Below are 23,473 nucleotides of genomic sequence, written 5' to 3'. Positions count from 1 at the left end.
TAACTTGCCTTATCTGCTGTGTCTGAAATTATTACAGATAACTCCACTTTCTTTTTTTGAGACAGAGTCTCGCTCTGTGGCCCAGGCTGGAGCGCAGGGGTGCGGTCTCAGCTCACTGTAACCTCTGTCTCCCAGGACATGCACCACCACGCCTGGCTAATTTCTGTGTTTTTAGTAGAGATGGGGTTTCGCTATGTTGGCCAGGCTGGTCTTGAACCCTTGTCCTCATGTGATCTGCCTGCCTTGGCCTCCCAAAGTGCTGGGATTACAGGCATGAGCCACCATGCCTGGTCAACTCTTCTTTCTTTTAATTGGTGTTAATATGATATATATTTCTCCATCTGTTTACTTTTAATCTGTGTTTTTATTTAAAGTGGGTTTCTTGTAAACCACATCCAGTTGGTTCTTGTTTTTGTGATCCACTTTGACAATCTCTTTTAGTCTTTATTTTTTGCCAAAATGCTGATTTATTTAGAATATTGAACTGAATATTTCAGTCAATTAAATTAAAATCAGTGAAGGAATACATTGTATAAGCAAAATGATTTACATTGTGGGACATACTGCGTACTTTCAAGGAATTGTGGGACTAAATGTAAAGGTGTAGAGTGATCATGTTGACAAATATAAAGGTATTTTATAGCTGACCTCTTCTATTTCCTGCCCTTACTGTCACCCCTGCATTGTATGCAGGCCCAACTTCTACATGTCAGAACCTGTGTTTCTTTACCTGAGGACTTTCTGTGACCACTGAATTCCAATTTTGCATCTGTGTAGCAGGTTGCAGGTACTAGAAAATTAACATTCCCCAACAACCTTGAACCGATGATGGAAGATGATGTATAAATAATACCCCAGTTCCCTCACCCTTGAATAGGATGACTGCAAGATGTATCTGACAATCTCTTTTAATTGATGCACTTAAGGACTATTGACAGTCAAAGAAATTGCAAAGATAGTTGGATTGATACTGCATTCATTACTGATTTCTATTTGTTACCCTTGTTTTTTGTTTCTAGTTATGTCTTTCACTCTTTTTCTGCTTTTGTAGTTTTATTTGAGCATTTTATGATTTCCATTTTCTCTTTCTTAGCTTATCAGTTGTACTTTTTTACTTTGCTTAGTGGTTGTCCTAGAATGTCCTAGATTGTAAATGTATATTTACAACTACCTCAAATCTGCTTTAAAATAACACTATATACCTTTCACAGGTAGTGTATCTTACTATGAGATAATCCTGTTTCTCCCTTCCATTCTTTGTATCATTGCTGTTACTCATTTAACTTATACAGAAATGTATGTAATCTTATATATATTTACGTTAGCATACATAATCAAATGCATTGTTGCTATTTTAAACAAAATTTTACCTGCTAAATCAATTTTTAAAATGTTTTAATTTTACATTCACTTACTCATTCTTTGGTGTTCTTCCTTTATGTAGATCCAAGTTTCTGACCTATATAATTTTCCTTTTTGCTAAAGAATTTCGTTTAACATTTCTTGGAAAGCAGGTCTCCTGACAATAAATTTTGTTAGTATTCTGAAAAAAATCTTTATTTCATCTCTTCACTTTTGAAGGATGATTTTGCAAGGTTCAGAGTTTCTAGTTTGGTGGTTTTCTCTCTCAACACTTCAAATATTTCACTTCACTTTCTTCTGGCATGTGTGGTTATCATTCTTATCTTTATTCATGTGTAAGTACAGTGTTTTCCCCCCTGTGTTTTACGATTGTTTTTCCTTTATTTCTGATTTTCTGTTGTTTGAAAATGATATCCCTAGGTTTAGTGGGATTTTTTTGGCCTTTGTCCAGCTTGGTGTTCTCTGGGCTTCCTGTGGTTTTGTTCCCAGACCAAACTGAGGGTTGGGCTGCTATTTCCCGTGGCCCAATAACGAGATGGCAGATGAACTGGGGAGGAAGAGAATTTTTATTTTTGTAACCGGTTACAGGGAGAAGGCCTAGAAATTATTGCCAGCCCAACTCAAAATTACAAAGTTTTCCAGATATTATATACCTTTTAAGCTATATGTCTACATGTAAGTGTGTATTCATCTGAAGACATAAGTGATTAACTTCTTTCAATCTCTAACTAAGGTCCGAGTCTTGAAGATCTTCCTCTGGAGTCTCAGTAAATTTACTTAATCCAGGTGCTGGGGTGATTACCCTTGTCTTTTCTCCTGCTCAGGGAGGTTTGGGGTGTTCTTTCAGATCTCCAATAAACTTGTTTGTGGAGGCCTGGGGAGTTTCTTTGTTATGTTTTAAGGCCCAGGAAAGGCCCAGGCAAAACTCTTGGTGGGCTTTTGTTACATTCCAGCCTTTGTATAAGGGCACTGACTTTTTTCAGCTTTTAATATTTAACTTAACCACTCAGTTAGTGCTGCAACAGTTGTTATGGAGCCCTGCATTAGTGAGCCGTGGCCTGCCACAGTTTGGTGTCTGATACTAATTTGGGGGAAATTCTCGGTCATTATTGTGTCAAATATTTCTTTTGTTCTTTCCTCTCCTCCTGATATTTCCATTCCATGTTTATTATACCATTTGTAGTTGTTTCAGTTCATAGATACTCTATTCTACTTTTGTCAGTCCTTTTTCTGTTTTTTTTTTTTTTTTTTCAGTTTTAAAGATTTTGAATGAGATTTCCTTAAGCTCAGAGATTATTTTCTTAGCTGTGTCTTGTTTACTAAAAAGTCGATTAAAGGCATTCTTCATTTCTGTTGTTTTTGATCTCTTGCATTTTTTTAGTTCTTTTTTAGAATTTCCATCTATTTCCTTGCATTGCCTATCTGTTCTTGTATGCTGTCCACTTTATTCATTTCAAGCCCTCGGCATATTAATCGTAGTTTTAAATTCTTGGTCCGATAATCCCAATATCATTGCCGTAGCTGAATCTGGTTCTGATACTTGCTCTGTTGCTTTAAAATGTGTTTTTTATCTTTTAGTATGCCTTGTATTTTTTCCTTGATAGCTGGACATGTACTGGGTAAAAGAAACTGCTGTTAAATAGGTCTTCAGTAGGTGGTTTTAGTATTAGAGTAATGCTGATCTCCTAGAATGAGTTGAGAAGTACTATCTCTGCTTCTGTCTTCTGGAAGAATATGATTATGTGCTGATTAGTATTAAGTTAAATCTCAGAGGGAACTTCCTGTAGATCTTGGGTGTTCTTTCTATGTTGTACTCTGCCTTGCAAACTTTAGGTCTCTTGGCCTTCTCAGCTCTGAACTGTATTTCCTCAAATTCAAGGAGCATCTAAACTCTGTTTGAGTTTACCTTCCCTGCAGTGCAGCCTGGAACTGTCTGCGTAGTAATCTCAGGCAGTAATGGGGCTTGTCTTGGATGTTGCTTTCTGAGAGATCACTGCTCTGTGCTTCTTGTTGTCCAATGGCTGAAACATTATTTTATGTATTTTATCTGTTTTCAGTTGTTTAGGATGAGAGAGGATAAGTTACTGTTACTCCATCATGGCTTGATGAATAAATGTGCTGCCCAGGACTCATAAGAATATAATGGTAATCACCCTAGTTGGCTGACTTTGGAGAGAACTAGTCTCCTTTGCCTATACAAATTAACGGGGCTGCTTTAAAGGTAGTGCTTATCACTCATCATTTGTTGCCACTGGTTGCTGGATAGGTTGGGAAGGTCAGAAGCCTCAGTCCACGGTCTTTGGAGATTAGGAGGGAAGTATTAAGTCATTTGAACATAGTTTTTATTTTCATTTTCCCTGGTACGTTGTTAGGACTGTCCTGATGTATACTTTACCTAAAGGGATGAGGAAAATGTCCAAGCATGACCCAGCTTCTTTTTCCAACTTTTTTTTTTCATGTCATATAGTATCAGCCCTCTCTTAGTAAGTTTTACCTTATCAAGTGTTGTTTATAACACATTGTGATAGTTAATTGTATTTGATTATAAGACTATGGAGAAATCTGAAATGGTTACTCATCAGTAAAAGCCGATGACTTTAGAATTTTAAAAATGATTTTCAAAGACTCCACTTTGAATGGGGTGCCTAGTATTTGAATGTTGAACTCCCTTGTGTTAGAATTTACGTTTACATTACTACCAATCTTTTGTATTTCAGTTATTCAAGCGGAGAAATGTTGCTACAGCAGAAGAAGAAACAGAAGAAGAAGTTATGTCAGATGGAGGCTTTCATGAGGCCCAGATCAATAACATGGAGATGGCACCAGTAAGATAATGAACTCTTTTTGGTGTTTTTGTGATGAAGATACGAGATGTAGATTTCCTTTTGAGTTGTAAAAAAAGGTTAGATGGCTACAAAAAGTACTTGGCATTTCATTTTTAAAAAGAATATGCTTAATTTCATGGTTCATATTTTGGATAAAGTACAGTTAAACTGTAAGGATTAATTCTGCTATAAAAACTTAGAAAGCTAATTATAAGATAAAATTGTTCTTTAAAAGTTGAATAATAATAGATACCTTATTTATTTATTTATTTGTTTATTTTTGAAGAGAGAGTGTCTTGCTGTGTTGCCCAGGTTGGAGTGCAGTGGTGCAATCATAGGTCACTGCAATCTTGAACTCCTGGGCTTAAGTGATCCTCCTGCCTTAGCCTCCCAAATAACTGAGACTGCAGGCGTGTGCCACCATGACTGGCAAATTTTAAAATTTTTTGTGGAGACGGGATCTCACTGTGTTGCCCAGGTGAACTCTTGGCCTCAAGTGATCCTTTTGCCTTGGCCCCCCAGAGTGCTAGAATTACAGACTTGAGCCATCACACCCAGCCATAAGAGATACTTTAAAGAAAATAATGATTTTTTAATTCATTTACAAAATTGACCTGTTTGTATGATTTAAAAACTTGATTCCACATCAGAACTGTTGGATTTTTCTGTTGTAAACCATTTTGTTACTTTTTTGAAGTTAACATGAAGAGATAAAAGTCATGCTTTATTTGTATGGATTAGACCTATCTAGATTTAATTTTTATTTATTCTTTCTGAGAACTTTTGTATATTAAAATGTTCTCTTCTCCCCCACCTTTTTTTTGGTAAATGGTGGCATACTATTCATAGTATTTTGTCGTTTTTGTTTTTATTTCATTTCATAGATCTCCAGTTTACATGAACCAACTTTCTTTGAGAGTTGGGGGGGTAGTAGTATTATTTCCTTTGGAATTCATACAGACATAGCCAATGCCATCATTTTGTAATGAAAGTTTCTAGGCCCTTCAGAAAGCTAGTCTTTCCAGTTTTTTAAAAGAGGAACTGTTAAGTGAATATAAAGTGTTTTATGGATTGTATTAGTCAGGGTTCTCCAGAGAAACAGAACTAATGAGAGAAAAAAATTTAGTTTAAGAAAGTAGCTCATGTCTTTGGGAGCTGGCAAGTGTGAAATCTGTAGGGCACACTGGCCCAATATAAATTCAGGTTAAGAGTTGATGTTGTTGAATCCCTTTTTCTTCAGAAAACCTAGTCTTTGCTCTTAAGGGTTTCAACTGATTGGATGAGGCCAACTTGCATTATGGGGCCGTCTACGTCAAGCATACTGGTTTAAATTTTAATCACATCTAAAACTTAACTCTCACTGCAACATCTGGACTGGTGTTTAATTAGATAACTGGATACCAGGATATCATAATCCAGTCAAGTTGACACACAAAATTAACCATCATAGTCTACCCCTTGCCAGTTGGTATCCATACACATCTCCTTACACCATATACTTTGTCTCAAATAAAGGTAACAGCAAAGCTGTACCTCATCTAAGATTACAACCTTTTTTTTTTTTTTTTTTTTTGAAACGGGAATCTTGCTCTGTCACCCAGGCCGGAGTGCGGTGGTATGATCTCGGCTCACCGCAACCTCTGCCTCCCGGATTCAAGTGATTCTCCTGCCCCAGCCTCCTGAGTAGCTGGGACTACAGGTGTGCGCCACCACCCCCAGCTAATTTTTTGTGTTTTTAGTAGAGATGGGGTTTCACCATATTGGCCAGGTTGGTCTCGAACTCCTGACCTCATGATCCACCCGCTTTGACCTCCCAAAGTGCTGGGAATACAGGCGTGAACCAGCACATCCAGCCAGATTACAACTTTCTTTTGTGCAACTGAAAATATATAGATGGTTCTTGACTTATGAGGGTTCAAGTCAGGATTTTTCAACTTTACAGTGGTGTGAAAGCAATATGCAATCAGTAGAAACCGTATTTGGAATACCCATACAGTCACTCTGTTTCTCATTTTTTAGTACAGTGTTAAGTAAATTACATGAGATAGTCAGCACTTTATTATAAAAGAGACTTTGTGTTAGATCATTTGTTCAGCTTAGGCTAATGTACATGTTCTGAGCATGTTTAAGGTGGGCTAGGCAATGAAGTTTGGTAGGTTGGGTGTATTAAGTGTATTTTTTACTTACGCTGTTTTCAACTTATGATGTATTTAGTGGGGCATAACCCCATTAATTGTAAGTTGAGGCATATCTGTAGTTACTCTGCAGAAGAGGATGCAAAATCTTTGGGTGATGTTCACTCCTGTCCTTGATAGCCTGTGACTTAAATATTATAATGTAAAGTTAACAGTACTTAAATAGTGTGATGTAAAGTCAGTACAGCTTGCTATAAGAGGATAAGAGAGGGAAGAAAAAGATATTTGCTTAATGTGTATATATATATATGAATGTGTTTATGCAAACATATTCATAACAAATCATATAGAAACCTTTAGGAATCAGTCTTGCAATTTTGAAAATACTTTTCTGATTCTTGAGTAGAATGCTTCATATATTCCCCTATGAGGATTTTTAGATACTGCTTACCAGTCATCCAGCATTTGCAGCTTAGTGCAGCTTTCTTTGCAATTCATCTTGTTGACTGTTACCCTTCATGAAATAAGAACTTTGTTTCTTTGTGACAAATAACCCTGAGAAGAAAATTAACTGCTAATACTGGGGATGAGTTATGGTGGGAAATGGAAACATTCTAATAAAGCAAGGAGGTAGTGGGAAACTGGAAAGTTTTAATATAACAAGAAATAAATTTTAAATAAGTTTAAGAGTCAGCTGTTGAATTTGGCAGTGGCTAGATTTATACAGGACCACTCTATATACTCATTCAATAAATATTGCAGAGCATTTGCAGTACACCAGCCCTCAGTGTGATAGAGTGGTAAGACAGACAGAGTCTTGGGCTTACAAGGAGGTTACAGTATACTGGAGGAACACAGAAAAATATCTGGGAGTGTAATAAGGGCTGGGCATACAATTGAAATAGGGTGATGTGATAGAGATAGAGTGGCTACTTTAGGCTTGGAGGTCTTGAAAAGCCATCTTTTAAAACTTAACATTTAATTTTGATAACAAAGAATAGCCAACTATGTGATGAACAAGAAGGGGAAGAGCAATAAGCTCCTTGTCTTATTATTTACTAGTAAGGTTACTTTCTACTGTGAGCTTTTTAATGATAGATAATTTGGCTTCATTATATTATTAATCATCTTACACATTTCTACATGTAAAGATTGTCCTACCTTTGTGTAACTTCTGGGAAAGTATGATTAACTTAATAACTTGGCCATGATATCTGTTACCTTTGTTTCCTTTGAATTAAGGTTGATAATGTATTATATGTTCTTTTTGTTTGTGATCCCAGGGTGGTGTCATCACTTCTGACATGATTGAAATGATATTTTCTAAAAGCCCAGAGCAACAGCTTTCAGCAACACAGAAATTCAGGAAACTGCTTTCAAAAGGTGAGCTATGAATATGTTGAGTATATTTTTTCATCTCTCTACAAAATTACTTTCCCATAATCTGTTTTTCATACCACAGATAATTTGTTTTGGAGTATATTTATCAATAAAAGGATAAAAGTGTAGACATACATGTAATTGTGAACCATGCCTAAATTTTAAGTTTCCTGTGTATTTGTGGAATCTTACCAAGATCAGAAAGCAAAATTATTTTCATTTTTGGGTTGTTTTATAAAAGACCTTATAGAGAATAGTAGTCAGTATCTCATGTTAATTCAAATTGAGAGATTAACTTTTTTTTATAGAGTAACTTTAAAAATATTCCTTGAAAGAGCTATGATTGTTGATTTTAATGTCAGCGATTTACCACTGAAAGTTAAGAATGGATTTACTGGTGGGCAGGGTGATTCCTTTTTTTTTTTTTTTTTTTTTTTTAACGGCTCTGTCACCAGGCTGGAGCACAGGCTGGGCACAATCTCAGCTCACTGCAATCTCCAACTCCCTGGTTCAAGCAATTCTTTTGCCTCAACCTCCTGAGTAGCTGGGATTATAGTTACATGCCACCATGCCCAGCTAATTTGTGTATTTTTTTTTTTTTTTTTTGTATTTTTAGTAGAGATAGGTTTTCACCATGTTGGCCAGGATGATCTCGATCTCCTGACATCATGATCCGTCTGCTTCTGCCTCCCAAAATGCTGGGATTACAGGCATGAGCCACTGCGCCCAGCCAGTAGTTACTTTTTTTGGTATAATTAGTGTAGAATGGAATCTGATATTTGTTATCAACCTGGGCAAGTAAAAAGAATTCTGAACCAGATTATAATGTTGGTAGTAGATACTTAAACCCTCCAGTATAAAGTTATGGTTGTTTAGAGTCATTGGTGATTAAAAAAAATTTAATATATCCCTTGAGGTTAAGTGGAATAAAAAGCTACCACTATAGACAAAAGAAAATTGTCTTTTGCAGACTGCTTATTAAAAATATTTGAAGGAAATGTATACTTCCTCACCCCTTTAAAAAAAGTCTTATCTCTTTCAACATGCTAAGCCTAATAGTTTTCTTCTGTAATGTGCTTTTTTTTTTTTTAAGGGCTTTCACCATTCTGCTACCTTCCTGCATGTATTCTAGTTTGCCAGCATCCCTCTTAAAAATGTGGTAACTAGAATCCAGTATTTCAGATATGTTGTTATTTATTTAGGGTATGGTGAGAGGTTACCTTCTTTGCCCTAAGAGTGTCTATTTTGATAATGTAGTCCAAGATAGCTAGTTATTTTGATAGTCGTGGCATAGTAATATTTTGTTGAATTTTCAGCAAACTAAACTCCCTAGTGCTTTTCTTTTTGAACTGTTGTAGGTTTTGTTTGTAAAGTCATGTAGATTTTTTAAAATTGTGTTTTAAACAATTTAGATGCTGAACTTTGCTTTATTTCTGTTTTTGTTGTTGTTGTTGTTGTTGCCTATTCTGACTTATTGTTGTTCTTTTTCTGTGTTATTTCTGTAACTCAGCGTATTAACTAGTTTATTGTAATCATCAAATTTGTTTTTTGTGTTTACCTGAGTGGTTAATAGAAATGTTGAACCAGGTAAATGGCATGTCATTAGAGTCCTCTCCAAATTAACATTGAACCGTTAGTCATCTCTTTCAGTAAGGCCATTGACTTGGGTAAGAGTCTCCCTAGTAGTATTGTGATCTAATTGCTGGTTTTCTGGCATTGCCACATGCATATTATCAGTAACTTTGTCAGTCTCTGACTGAAGTTATTAATCTGATTGTCTATGACATTTCCTTCCTATTTGCCTTACAAGTTTTGATTGAGTGACATCATTTATAGGATACTGTATTATGAATGAAAGTGAGATTAAGTTGGCAAGTCAGTCTTCGTAAATTCTTGCTAGCTCCTACAGGTACACAAATAAATTCTACAGGCCTACTGAGAATCTTGTAATGCAATTCCTTAAGACGATTTACAACAGACAAGAGCAGTTAGACTTAAAACCCATGTATAGGAAACAGGCTAGAAGGAAGTACACCAGAACAGTAACAATGGTCTTTTGGGGGTTTTTTTGCCCCCTGGTTTCTAGGTTTTCTAAAAAGTGGATGCAGTAATTTTAATTTTTAAGAATTCTTCCCATCCTTTATTCCTATATTGAGACTTGTCTTCATTGTGAAACCTTTCAGACTACCCTGTCCTCAAAGTGATAAACCCAATTTGACATTTCATTTGTTTTGGATAGATTTCGAACATGAGAGATGGTAAATGGAGGGAGGGATGTTAAGGAGTTTTGAGTGTCAACTTCTTGCATTGAAATCAAAGGACTTTGTTTTTTTCTTTTATTTTATGGGGAAACAGAACCTAACCCTCCTATTGATGAAGTTATCAGCACACCAGGAGTAGTGGCAAGGTTTGTGGAGTTCCTCAAACGAAAAGAGAATTGTACGCTGCAGGTGCGAATAACTTTTATTTATTGCCTCATAACTTAATTCCCTTTGAAAATTTTTATTTTGTACACAAATTTGTTACTAATTTTTATCTGTATGAAGAATTAAGTTTGTTTATAATGATATTCCTGACAACTGCATTGCAAGCTGCTTTTATAGCTTTGTTAACATGTAGGCCTTCATTACACTCTTTATAATTCTTGTCATTTTTAATCATTTAAAATGTTTTTTGATTGTGGATAATACTTCTCTAATCGGGAAATGTTTACAGCAGAGGAGCCATTACAGCTAGGAACTTAAGTGTGGGCTACATAAACTTTGGTTTTGAGGGAGTTTTAGATGATACTTGGTGACTTTCTCAGGATGGTGTAACATGGGCTAGATCAGAGTCTCATTAATTCCCAAATCTGTTCCTAATTAATTCTTCCTCCACCCCACAAAAAGCCAATAAGGAGATAACCTTGTCAGGAATCTGTGTCCTTATTGCTGTGTCAGTTTAGGCTTTCAGTACTCTACTATATAAGAGATTCCAAGAGGAAATTTTGTAATCTCGATTCAGAATTTTGGTTTTTTTTTCTTCTTCTTTTTCTTGAGACAGAGTCTTGCTCTGTCGCCGGTGCTGGAGTGCAGTGGCAAGATCTCAGCTCACTGCAAATTCCATCTCCCAGATTCAAGTGATTGTCCTGCCTCAGCCTCCCATGAAGCTGGGATTATAGGCAGCCGCCACCACGTCCGACTGATTTTTGTATTATTAGTAGAGCCGGGATTTTGCCATGTTGGCCAGGCTGATCTCGAACTCCTGACCTCAAGTGATCCACCTGCTTGGCCTCCCAAAGTGCTGGGATTATAGGCGTGAGCCACTGTGCCCAGCCAGGAATTCAGTAATTTTCATAAGAAAAGAAACCAACAGTCAGCTGACTGTCATCCTGGAAGTTATCTAGAAATTCTAAAATACTATTCCCCCCCCGCCCGGATAAAGTTGGGTTTTTAGTAAACTGATGATTTTTTAGTAAACTTCCCTGGAGTAACCAACTGAGTCAGTGCCTTTATTAGTAACAAATATATGTGATCCCTAAATTCTCACCTGTAGGATCTAATCTCAAAGGCTTAGACCTTGAGACTATGTAACTACAAAAATTGGTTAGATGCCAAGTTGATCACAAAATGGGATTATCTTTCTAAGAAAATATTGGCCAAAAACTAGTTAATCATGGAGATATCCCCCATCCCTTGTGTGCTGTTCTTTACTCTGAGACTGGAACCATGTAGACACTGGGGCATTTTTGTAAATGATAGCTCTTGTCCCCAGGTTCCTTACTGTCCACACCATTATAGATTATTCCTACAACTTGATGATTTGCCTTGATGTTTTCTCTCCTTTCCTCCTATCCTTTCTTTCTCTTTGTTTTACACTCTTTGTTGCGGTGATGAGTTCCTTCCAGAGGAAAAACAAGAAGTCCAGAAAAGGTAGAGTACTTCAATGTCCCATCAGTTTTTCTTCTCCAGTTTGACATTTACCAGTTCCCATGCTCATTTGAATTAAGGTTCTGTTTTGCTAGCTGCCTCCTGGATTGTAATTCTGGTCCCCATCTAAGGCCAGGATCATCAGACGCCTGAAAAATAATCACGTTCACCCTGAGAGCAAGGGAAGAGAGAGACTTTTCTCAGGAAAAAAGGAAATCCAGACAAACAACACTGCAGAGAACAGAGCCTGATCCCGTAAGCAACCTGCCAAGAACCAGAGGGACCAAATGAGGAACCTTACTGCAGTTTATCATTTGAAATGCTTTGTAGGAAGAGGGAGGTAGGGAAAGTTATTTTGTTCGTGCTGAAAAAAGTGTTTCTATCCTGTCTCTGGGAATGAGAGTAGATGAGAGATACTGAATTTACTCCTTGATCTGGCAGTTTTTATTAGGTGGTTGTGGAAGTCTAGTTCTTTTATGTATTAAAGATAGATGGTATATAACCTTTCAGATCTAAAATGAAAAAAGTCGGAGAAATGGATCTTTCCACATCTCTGCATTCCCTTGTACTCCTTAAAAAGTACAAGTATATTCTCAGACAGTGCCCTCTTCTGGCTAAGACATTCTACATCTTTTTTTAATTCATTACTCTGTAATTGTGGAACTTGTATTTTAACACATCTGAAGATGAAAGCCTTCAGAAATCTCAAATTTGCTTCTACGTAAACTCCCAGATTCCACCCTTGTGCAAACTAATAATTAGGCTGAAATATTGCAGAATGATTCCTCTGGAAGTGATAACCTCATGATTTTATGAGGATAGTCTTAGCTGTCCTAAGACTGAGAAATAACCAACCTGTTTGTTATCTAAGGGCCATCTCTAGCTTTTTTATGTGCACATTTAAGGACACCATGGTGTTCTTTCTCCACTGTGACTAGTGGGGACCTTTGACCACCTAGAAGCAAGAAGGGCAAGTATATTGAGAGAGACCTTAAAGCCAGGAGACTTGTTGCTCTACCATGTTTTCAAATAATTAGACATGCTCTGGGAAGCTTGGAGGTTACTCCTTCCTCTGTCTTCTTGGAGAGCACACAGATGTAAGCTATCCCTGATACTTTTACCTGCTTACTAAAAGTTGAATAATGCAGCTTTGGAATAGGGCTTTTGTCATTTCTCTTCCAGAAGGAGAGTCATACTGTGTGGTGCCAAGAGGAAATTTGATGGCTCAGCTCACTAATAAATCTTGTGAACAAACTTAGTTTCTTCATTCCATAGATAAAGAACTGTGAATCCTAGTGAAGGGTCTTTTTATGTTCTTTCTGGCTTCCCAAGTCAGTAAGGTACCTCATACCAGGGAGATAAAAGTGCCTGCTTTGAGCATTGCTGGCCAGGTACTGAAGGTGAACATGGGTGGAATCTAGGATTTTGGAAGCAAACAATGCCTTTTAGCTAAGAGCATTCTCAAGCTCAGTGACATCTAGGTCTCAGATAGACTTGAGCCCTTGTCATGAGACTGGTCTGGTTTATGGCATGGTCTGTGAGCTTACTCTGTTGGTTCTTTGAGTCCAGGCCCAGTATCTTTGTACTGTCCTTTGCAATGCTGAGATGTGGCATTCCCAAACTTTCTTATAGAAGCTTATAAAAATAGCTAGAAATAAATATATTGCCTTCTGTTTCCAAGTATTAGACAGATAATCCTTGAAAAATTGTAAATTTGAATTACATTGGCTTAGTTTCCCCTTTTCTGCCTTTCTTGTCCCCTCTAAAAGCTTAATGTGATAAACTGCAGTAAGCCTTCATCCTCCTGTGTCTTTTCCCATCTTCATTGATCTCTCTGCCTTTCCTGGAAGGTTGCTCAGATGACTCAGGCAGTGTTCTCTGCAGAGTTTGCAATCTGGGTTTATTTTTCTGATGTGAGCCTTTCTTTTCACTTGCTCTCCAGGTGAGCCTGGCATTTGCTAGGAACCAGAGTGGAACCGGCAAAGTGGCCAGCAACAGAGTCCTGATCCAAATGGAGAAAGGGAACCAGGCGTACCTCAACCTGGAGTGGGAAACTTGATAGGAGGTCAGAAGTACTTCAGCTTTGGATTCTCATTTTCCTTATTTAAGGAACTGAGCACCAGAAGGTAGAGACTAAGAAAGGGAAGAGAGAAAACATCAAACCTTCAGTTTGCAGATTTCAGTTGTAGCCTTATTTAGTGAGTTCAGGACAGTGAAAAATAATGAGTGGAATTACAGTTTGTAAGTAGTTACAGCTGCATGATAGCTTGTTTCCTTGTATGGTGCCATTGCCATTCTTGGATATTAAGAATATAATAGTTTAAAACAATGAAAGAAGTGAAAATTTTATTTGGCCACCATTTGTTACTTCAGCAATACCATTTCTTAGATTTTTTTTTTTTTTTTCCAGGTTAATGATTTCCTCGTAGTAGTGTTGCTTACTTTAATTAATTTCTTTGGCTGTTTCTATCATCACTTTATGCATATGTGTTTGCCATCAATTCTAGGCTTTCCCATTTCACAACTATTTCTTGTTAAATTCTAATCTAGTACCCAAGGCTGAAACATTTAGAAAAAAAACAAAAACAAAAATAGATGGCAAATCTCAGTGGAGTACAGCTTTAAAGTATAGACTATGATGAAAGGGAAGTTATGTAGTTTAAAGTACATCTAATTTTTAAAAAACGTATACTTAAATATGTTTAACAGTTACTTCTTCTAACATTAATAGAGACAGACCTATACTCAGGGAAATTCTGTTTTTTACTCCCCCCCATGCATATATGGATGCATGCATAAACATACATATATATCACACATGTGTAGATGGGTGTAGAAAATTTCACAAATACAGCTTGATTAGCTTTCACAAAGTGAAAACAGCAAAGTAATCAGCACCCTGTGTGTTTTTATTGCCTTTTTAATGCATGAATATGGTTGTATTTTCAGTGGTCCTCTTGTTAGAGTTACCCATTTACTTCTATCCCCAGTAATAGCAAAGATGTTCTTGATTTTCATTCCTGAATTGCATTCAGAGGTTGTCATCATTGTGTACTACTTAGTGATGAGCATAACTGGCATGTTATTCTTTTGCTAAGATGTAATAATTTCTCTCTCTTTTTACCATCTGTATTCAGGCTGTTATTCACTTATTTTTCATTTTCTTAGTCATTGTCACTTGAATTGTTTTGCTTTTCTATTTTATTAACTTGTGTAGCTTCTGGAATTCTCCCTCATTTCCCCTGAGATCTTTGGTGCTAAACTCAAAATAGCAGTTTGAATGCTGGCACCAATTAGTATTCTAAGTAATTTTTTCTCACCAATAACTCTGTACTATATCCCTATGTACCCAGGTTATAATTATAATTTCTTTGCATCCAAATCTCACTGTAATCTTTTTCTTTTATACAGACGGTATGTATTCTGATCTTATTTTTTTTCCAGATTACTTTTCCTTACAGTTTCCTTTTATTCGACTTGATGTTTGCAGTATCTGATGACTGTTTATTGAACTTTGAGCCTGCCTTGTGGTGGGACAGTTTGCTTTTATACTTACATCATATGACTCTGGTTTACAAATTAATTTTCCTAGTAAGCAAAATAAACTACATTTTAGGTGAACTTGTTTTTTCTTTTTTAGTGTAAATAATCTGGCATACTGTTATTTAAAATTTCTTGCACTAGATATCCAAACTACAAGCAATTGAAATATTTCTGGGTCAGCATTATGTTTCAGGAAACTATGACTGGGCTTCATAATGTATTAGATTAGGAGACTGTAACAGTCCTTGTCTTGGACTGTGTAACATTACTCGAATCATTAGTCAAATTGTTGGATTTTTTTGGATAGTTTCCTCATTTGTACACAAGAAAAGCCAGATACCTTACATCTCTGGGTTATCGTAGGGATCCTCTGCGAGTATGTGAATAGTACTTTGAAAATATAAAGTGGCCAGGATCACACCTGTAATCCCAGCACTTTGGGAGGCCTAGATGGGAGGATGACTTGAGGTCAGGAGTTCAAGACCAGCCTGACCTACGTGATGAAACCTCGTTTCTACTAAAAATACAAAAATTAGCCGGGCGTGATGGCACATGCCTGTAATCCCAGCTACTTGGGAGGCGGAGGTTGCAGTGAGCTGAGAATGTGCCATTGCACTCGAGCCTGGGCAACAAGAGCGAGACTCCGTCTCAGAAAAAGAAAGTATAGGCCGGGCGCGGTGGCTCAAGCCTGTAATCCCAGCACTTTGGGAGGCCGAGACGGGCAGATCACGAGGTCAGGAGATCGAGACCATCCTGGCTAACACGGTGAAACCCCATCTCTACTAAAAAATACAAAAAACTAGCCAGGCGTGGTGGCGGCGCCTGTAGTCCCAGCTACTCGGGAGGCTGAGGCAGGAGAATGGCGTAAACCCGGGAGGCGGAGCTTGCAGTGAGCTGAGATCCGGCCACTGCACTCCAGCCTGGGCGACAGAGCCAGACTCCGTCTCAAAAAAAAAAAAAAGAAAAAAAGAAAAAGAAAGTATAAAGTACGGTACAAATGTCAAGTTTTAATTCAGACGTACTGAAAGGGTCGGAGTGTTGTTTTCATTAGTAATTTAATCACAGGGATAAATATGGGAAGAATTTTTATTTCATGGTACCTGGGGTTTAATGTGCAAGTCTCCAGAATTTTTGTTATAACAAAAAGGGACCAGATACGGGCTCCTTAACTGAAGTGCTCCTACTCTGGGCCTCCCTGCTGCTGCTAAACCCCCTTACCTCACTCATGTGTGTCACTTTTATAGTTTTCTTTGGAACATCCATTGGTTATGTGTCTTCTGCTGTGAATTTTGTATCATTAGCATAGCTTTGAATGTGATTTGATCAGATTGCCCATTTCCTCTGTCTTCCTCTATTCCCAAAGATTAATGAATTTAGTTTTCTACCTGACAGCTACCTTTTAGTTAATCCGGAAGCTTAGAAGAATCACAGGTCGTTTGATGATGACTTGTTATTGTCTCTGATTTAAAGGACATACCATGGAATTTTTCTTTTTTTCTGTGTATGTGCTTTATTAAATAGAAGAGAGAATGGAGGAAGAAACAATCTGAAATGTAATTAAGAATTCTTAACTAAGTAGAGTACATTATTGGATTTCTCAATATTAGGCTAAAGAGTCAAGTTAGTGTTTGAGATATATTTTAGTGTAGTATGCTCTATTTTTTGTTGGCCATAATTTCCTTTACATCTTCTGTTTATCAGTGCTATAATGCTATATATCAACCTTTAGTCAGTTTACCTTCATTTTTCCCTCCCTATTAAGAATGCCCAAAAAGTCCTGTCTCTGTATTTTGGTTTGGAGCCCTCTTATTTATTGGAAGCTCTTATGCTTTGAAGTTGTCATTTCTTTTCATTATGTGCTGTTAACTCCTTTCACGTACCTAACATTTGATACCTTTTGCCTTTTTCACTGTGCCTATATTTTATGTTTCACACTAACATTCTCTCCCCATTTTACTTTGCCCATTCTACAGAAGTTTGTCAATCTTTTTTTTTTTTTTTTATTAGATAACATACATGGTACAGGTTAAAAGGCACATAAGGCTTTCCAGTGAAAAATGTCTTTTTCATCCTTGTTCCCTAGTTACCATGACCTTTCTATGCAGGCAACAAGTATTTAGTTTCCTATAACTCCTTCTAGAGATAATCTGTGCAATAAGTAAATTAATGCATGTATTCCTTTTTAACGCTTTTAGAAAATATGGTATAATGCCATATTAATGTACACTGTTTGCATTTTGTTTTCATGTATATCTTGGGAGATCATCCCATATCAGCATATGTAACACTCCCTCATTCTTTTTATGGTGTCATGTTTACTCTTTCTTGAACTGAAATTTTAGACACCCTGAATATTCTTCTAGGTTGAGGTGTCTCTTCTGGATGTTCTTTTAAAATTAATAAAGTACTCAACTGATAGGTTACGTGCAAATAATGATCTCAGAATCTTTTTTTCATGTACAGAAAATGTTACTGTTATAAGTAAATAAGCTTTTACATTCTAAAATGATAATGAAAATTATTTTTATCTTTATAGTTTGAATCAGCTTGGGTACTGACAAATATTGCTTCAGGAAATTCTCTTCAGACCCGGATTGTGATTCAGGCAGGAGCTGTGCCTATCTTCATAGAGTTGCTCAGCTCAGAGTTTGAAGATGTCCAGGAACAGGTAAAAATGAAACAAAAAGAAGCAGGTGAAAGAAATTTTTCGGCTGGGCACGTCGCTCACGCCTGTAATCCCAACATTTTGGGAGGCCGAGGTGGGTGGATCACAAGGAGTTCGAGACCAGCCTAGTCAACATGGTGAAATCCTGTCTCTACTAAAAATACAAAAATTAGCTGGGCGTGGTGGTATGTGTCTGTAATCCCAGCTACTTGGGAGGCTGAGGCAGGAGAATTACTTGAACCCGAGAGGCGGAGGTTGCAGTGAGCCGAGATCGCGTCATTGCACTGCAGTTTGGGCAACGAGAGCAAGACTCCGTCTCAAAAAAAAAAAAAGAAACAGTATTTACCTTCAGTCATAATAAGGGGCTGAGTTTTGCCAGTTGGCTTTGGTAATCTATGGATTGTCAAAAAGGAGTGTTCTAGAAATTTAGTCTTAATCAAATAGAAAATGTCTTAGTGACTGTAGGCGGAATTTCTCTTAGACACAAAATAATCTTCCTCTTCCAAACCTGACATTCTTTAAGCCATGTATATGTACTTTTTTAGACCATGTAAGCAGTTACTGATAGAGGTTTTTTCTTGTAGAAATTTCAAGTGTTGAAGGTAGACCAGTTGCTGTGGCTCATGCCTGTAATTCCAGCACTTGGGAGGCTGAGGTGGGCAGATTGCTTGAGCCCAGGAGCTCGAGACCAGCCAGGGCACCATGGTGAAACCCGTCATCTCTACAGAAAATAAAGTAGGTGGCCATGGTGGCACACGCCTGTTGTCCCAGCTGTTTGATAGGCTGAGGTGGGAGGGTTCACTTGAGCTCCAGGAGGTGGAGGCTGCAGTGAGCCGAGATCACGCCACCATACTCCAGCCTCGGTAACAGAGCGAGACCTATCTCAAAAAAAAGAAAGTGGCTAGTCTTTGCTACTTTTGTGCAGAAGGGTACAGAAAACAAACTTCTTTTTGTTCACTGTTTTCTTATGTAAGCAAGAAAATTTTCTTTCTCTTTCTCTTTTTCTTGCTTTCTTGCTTTACTTTGCTTTTCTTTCTCTCTCTCTTTCTGTCTGTCTGTCTCTGTCTGTCTGTCTGTCTGTCTTTCTGTCTGTCTTTCTTTCTGTCTTACAATCTCTGTCACCCAGGCTGGAGTGCTTTGGCTCAATCTCGGCTCGCTGCAACTCTGTCTCTCAGGTTCAAGCAATTCTCATGCCTCAGCCTCTCGAGTAGCTGGGATTACAGGCGCCTGCCACCACACCTGACTAATTTTGTATTTTTAGTAGAGATGGGGTTTCACTATGTTGCACTCCAGACGGGGTGACAGAGTGAGACTCTGCCTCAAAAAACAAAAACAAACAAAAAAGAATTAGTTCTTTCCTTTAATAAACCGAAAACCTCTGTTTATTGTATACTTTTGGATATTACTTATCTTCCTCCCCCAATCCTACAACTATTTCATTTGACTCGCTGATGAACGTGTTATTGTGATATACTGGCATCTGAAAGAATTATGAGGGAATTAAACTATGTAGCCTTTATTAATGAATTATTCTTTCACAGGCAGTCTGGGCTCTTGGCAACATTGCTGGAGATAGTACCATGTGCAGGGACTATGTCTTAGACTGCAATATCCTTCCCCCTCTTTTGCAGTAAGTTTCTTCTTCCTTCTTCCTTTTTGAGAATAAAAATGTAAGAGATTCCTCAGAAAGCATTACATCTTTGGAAATCATTTTGGATTTTCTAGTGTTATTTTTTATTCCAGATATTTTCTTGTATAGATCATTTCCTCCAGCACCCTATCTTTTTCCGTGCCAAAATTCTGAATTACTTGCATCAGAATTAATGAAGTTTTAATGTTTTGGAGAAAAGCTATCTGAAGACATCTCTTTATCAAAAGTATTATTTAGTATTTATGTCATCAGATAATCACTGTCTGTTATATAGTTTACCATTGTACCATCGTGCTTGTAGGTTATTTTCAAAGCAAAACCGCCTGACCATGACCCGGAATGCAGTATGGGCTTTGTCTAATCTCTGTAGAGGGAAAAGTCCACCTCCAGAATTTGCAAAGGTAAGGACTATGCTTTTGGGACATTGGCAGAAAAAATACAATTAAAAGAATATAGCAACCAATAGTAAGGTGAACAGAAAGATAATTTTTGTTAAAATTTAAAATGTTAGAATTTCATCTGTTTTCAGACAGTGTTGTTTTTGTTGGTTCTCTTTATTATTTAAAAAGCAAATTTAAAATGTAACTTGAAGGTGCACATTTACGAAGGGACTGCAAATAAAGCATAGCATGAAGGAAGAATTTGTAAAGCTTATTGAAATTAGGCTGCATACAATTAGTATACTGTATTAAGAGACTATCCTTTCAGTTCTCCTAAAACAGTGGTTCTCAAAGTGTGATCTGTGAGTTCTTTGGGAGTCCATGAGATTCTTTTTTTTTTTTTTCAAAAGGTTTTTGGGGAACAGGTGGTGTTTAGGTACATGAGTTACTTGTTGAGTGGTGATTTCTGATATTTTGGTGCACCCATCACCCAAGCAGTATATACTGTATCCAGTGTGTAGTCTTTCATTTCTCACCCACCTCCGATCCTTTCTCCCTGAGTCCCCAAAGTCCATTGTATCATTCTTCGCTTTTGTGTCCTCATAGCTTAGCTCCCACTTAATGGATGAGAACATCTGATGTTTGGTTTTCCAGTCCTGAGTTACTTTACTTAGAATAATGGTCTCCAGTTCGATCCAGGTTGCTGCAAATGCCATTGTTTCGTTCCTTTTTATGGCTGAGTAGTAGTCTATGGTATATATATCACATTTTCTTTATCTACTTGTTGATTGATGGGCATTTGGGCTGGTTCTGTGCATTTGCAGTTGTGAATTGTGCTGCTCTAAACCTGTGTGTACAAGTATCTTTTTCATATAATGACTTCTTTTCCTCTGGGTAGATACCCAGGAATAGGATTGGGCATCAAATGGTAGATATACTTTTAGTTCTTTAAGGAATCTCCACACTGTTTTCCATAGTGGTTTTACTGGTTTACACTTCCAGCAACAGTGTAAAAGTGTTCCCTTTTCACCACATTCATGCCAACGTCTCTTTTTCTTGTTTGTTTGTTTTTTGGTTTTTTGAGACAGAGTTTTGCTCTTATTGCCCAGGCTTATAGTGCACTGGTACGGTCTCGGCACACTGCAACCTCCACCTCCTGGGTTCAAGTGATTCTCCTGCCTCAGCTTCCCGAATAGCTGGGATTACAGGCGCACCACCACGTCCAGCTAATTATTGTATTTTTAGTAGAGATGGGGTTTCACCATCTTGGCCAGGTTGGTCTTGAACTCCTGAGCTCAGGTGATCCACCTACCTCAGCCTCCCAGAGTGCTGGGATTACAGGCATGAGCCACCGTGCCTGGCTGCATTTTTTAATATGTTTATTGGTTATTTGTATATCTTCTTTTGAGAATGGGCTGTTTGTGTCCTTAGCCCACTTTTTGATGGGATTGTGTTTGTTAGATTTGAATTTCTTGATGGGATTGATTTTGTTAGATTTGAGTTTCTTGTAGATTCTGGATATTAAACGGGTTTTTTTGTAGTTGTTTTTAATTTGGAATCATATTTCACTGAATTCATCTTAAAACCTTAGCATTTTTGGTCTATAACAAAGTATCTGAAATACAGAATTTTATAGCTTTCGCATTTGTGAAAGTTCCTTTACCTATTTAGTCCACAAAGAATGTGTTTTGACAGGGAATCTCACTCCAAGAATTGATGTATATAAAACTTTGCTCTCTGAAATTATTTTCCTTGGGCTTTGACTACAGATTAGTGCAAGATCACTGACAACATTGCCAAAGATGGAAATGCCACTTAGGTACTTGCTGCTTCATCTTTAGAAGAGCAGATCACCCTAGAAGTCACCAAGTATATGCCTGGTTGCCTTCTTGAGTATCTCACCTCACTTCTGGCTTTAGGCTATTAAATTTCATAATCATCATTTTCCTTTTACAGGTTTCTCCATGTCTGAATGTGCTTTCCTGGTTGCTGTTTGTCAGTGACACTGATGTACTGGCTGATGCCTGCTGGGCCCTCTCATATCTATCAGATGGACCCAATGATAAAATTCAAGCAGTCATCGATGCGGGAGTATGTAGGAGACTTGTGGAACTGCTGATGTAAGATATCTTTGAGAAAGTGTGTCCACTTTTTTTCCCTTGGTACTAGTTTTCTAGCTGCTAATACTTAAATATTAATTGATTGTACATGATAATTGATTTATGGTGCTTTGGGCTACTGTTTTTGTTACTTGTTTATGTTGATGTCAGATCCGTTTGTCTTGTTTTATTGAGGTTTATAGAGAACCTCTTACTCCTCTGCTGTTAGCAGACCTTTGGCAGAAACATTGGGAAAACTCCGACATGTGTAGTTGCAGGCTCGTACTGGATGACCTGAGATCAGCCACTGGACATCAGAAGGCATACTGCCACTAAAATAGTCATTCCTTATCTGTCTGTCTCATTTAGAGCTTATTTTAGACAAGTATCAGAAATTGAATCTTATTTTGCTTTATCATGTCTGTGATGCTTTTGATAACGAAGTGGAAAATTTACTCGTGACAAATAATATGAGACCGTAATAATCAAATTTTTAGATACTGCAGCAGAAAAAAATGAAAATGATAACATAATGGAGAAATGGTACAGTTACAAGCCATGGGAAATTCAAAGTAGAAAGTAGATGCAAGGAGACATTGTCTCGAACGTGACATTTCGAATAGATTAGATAGTTATAATGTATTAATACAAAATACAAAACTCTGGGATTATAGCAGGCTACAGACCAGATGCAGATCAGTAATGTCATGCTAATGTGAATTAATGGCAGTATGATGCTGCAGGAGTCTGAAGTACATCATTCAAATTTGGGAAGTAATCCTTTGTATTCTTCAGTCACTAGACTACTATATATTTTAGCCATTTTTTTTTTGACTTTTTAAAAAATACTTTAAGTTCTAGGGTAAGTGTGCACAACATGCAGGTTTGTTACATAGGTATACATACGTACCATGTTGATTTGCTGCACCCATTAACTTGTCATTTACGTTAGGTATTTCTCTTAATGGTATGCCTCTGCCTGCTCCCCACTCCACCACAGGCCCCGGTGTGTGATGTTCCCCACCCTGTGTCCAGGTGTTCTCATCATTCAGTTCCCGCCTATGAGTGAGAACATTCAGTGTTTGGTTTTCTGTCCTTGTGATAGTTTAGTCAGAATGATGATTTCCAGCTTCATCCACGTCCCTGCAAAGGATATGAACTCATCCTTTTTTATGGCTGCATAGTATTGCATGGTGTATATGTGCCACATTTTCTCAATCCAGTCTATCATCGATGGACATTTGGGTTGGTTCCAAGTCTTTGCTATTGTGAATAGTGCTGCAATAAACATGCATGTGTCTTTGTTGTAGCATGATTTATAATCCTTTGGGTATATACCCAGTAATGGGATCACTGGGTCAAATAGTATTTCTTGTTCTAGATCCTTGAGGAATTGCCACACTGTCTTCCACATTGGTTGAACTAATTTACACTCATCAACAGTGTAAAAGCGTTCCTATTTCTTCACATCCTCTCCAGCATCTCTTGTTTCCTGACTTTTTAATGATTGCCATTCTAAGTGACA

The 23,473-nt window shown here is 37.5% G+C and overlaps 1 protein-coding gene and 1 long non-coding RNA gene across 2 annotated transcripts in view; both read left to right on the top strand.

The window, feature by feature from the left end:
• The window catches only part of KPNA1 (karyopherin subunit alpha 1), a 100,371-nt gene that overhangs the window by 50,945 nt on the left and 25,953 nt on the right, over nt 1-23,473 (top strand). The window contains exons 3-9 of the mRNA XM_007985606.3: nt 4,080-4,187; nt 7,606-7,705; nt 10,058-10,152; nt 17,690-17,821; nt 19,360-19,448; nt 19,771-19,870; nt 21,806-21,969. Of these exons, the coding sequence (XP_007983797.1) occupies nt 4,080-4,187; nt 7,606-7,705; nt 10,058-10,152; nt 17,690-17,821; nt 19,360-19,448; nt 19,771-19,870; nt 21,806-21,969 (788 nt within the window). The remainder of the gene's footprint in view (nt 1-4,079; nt 4,188-7,605; nt 7,706-10,057; nt 10,153-17,689; nt 17,822-19,359; nt 19,449-19,770; nt 19,871-21,805; nt 21,970-23,473) is intronic.
• Nucleotides 10,159-13,651, top strand: LOC140709821 (uncharacterized). The gene is made up of 3 exons (XR_012090540.1): nt 10,159-11,613; nt 11,706-11,950; nt 13,553-13,651. It is a non-coding gene; the product is annotated as an uncharacterized lncRNA (long non-coding RNA).

The sequence above is a fragment of the Chlorocebus sabaeus genome, chromosome 22, assembly GCF_047675955.1.
Source record: "Chlorocebus sabaeus isolate Y175 chromosome 22, mChlSab1.0.hap1, whole genome shotgun sequence".
Classification (NCBI taxonomy): domain Eukaryota; kingdom Metazoa; phylum Chordata; class Mammalia; order Primates; family Cercopithecidae; genus Chlorocebus; species Chlorocebus sabaeus.
The sequence above is the reverse complement of the archived record's forward strand: the minus strand, read 5'-3'. Positions and strand labels throughout refer to the sequence as shown.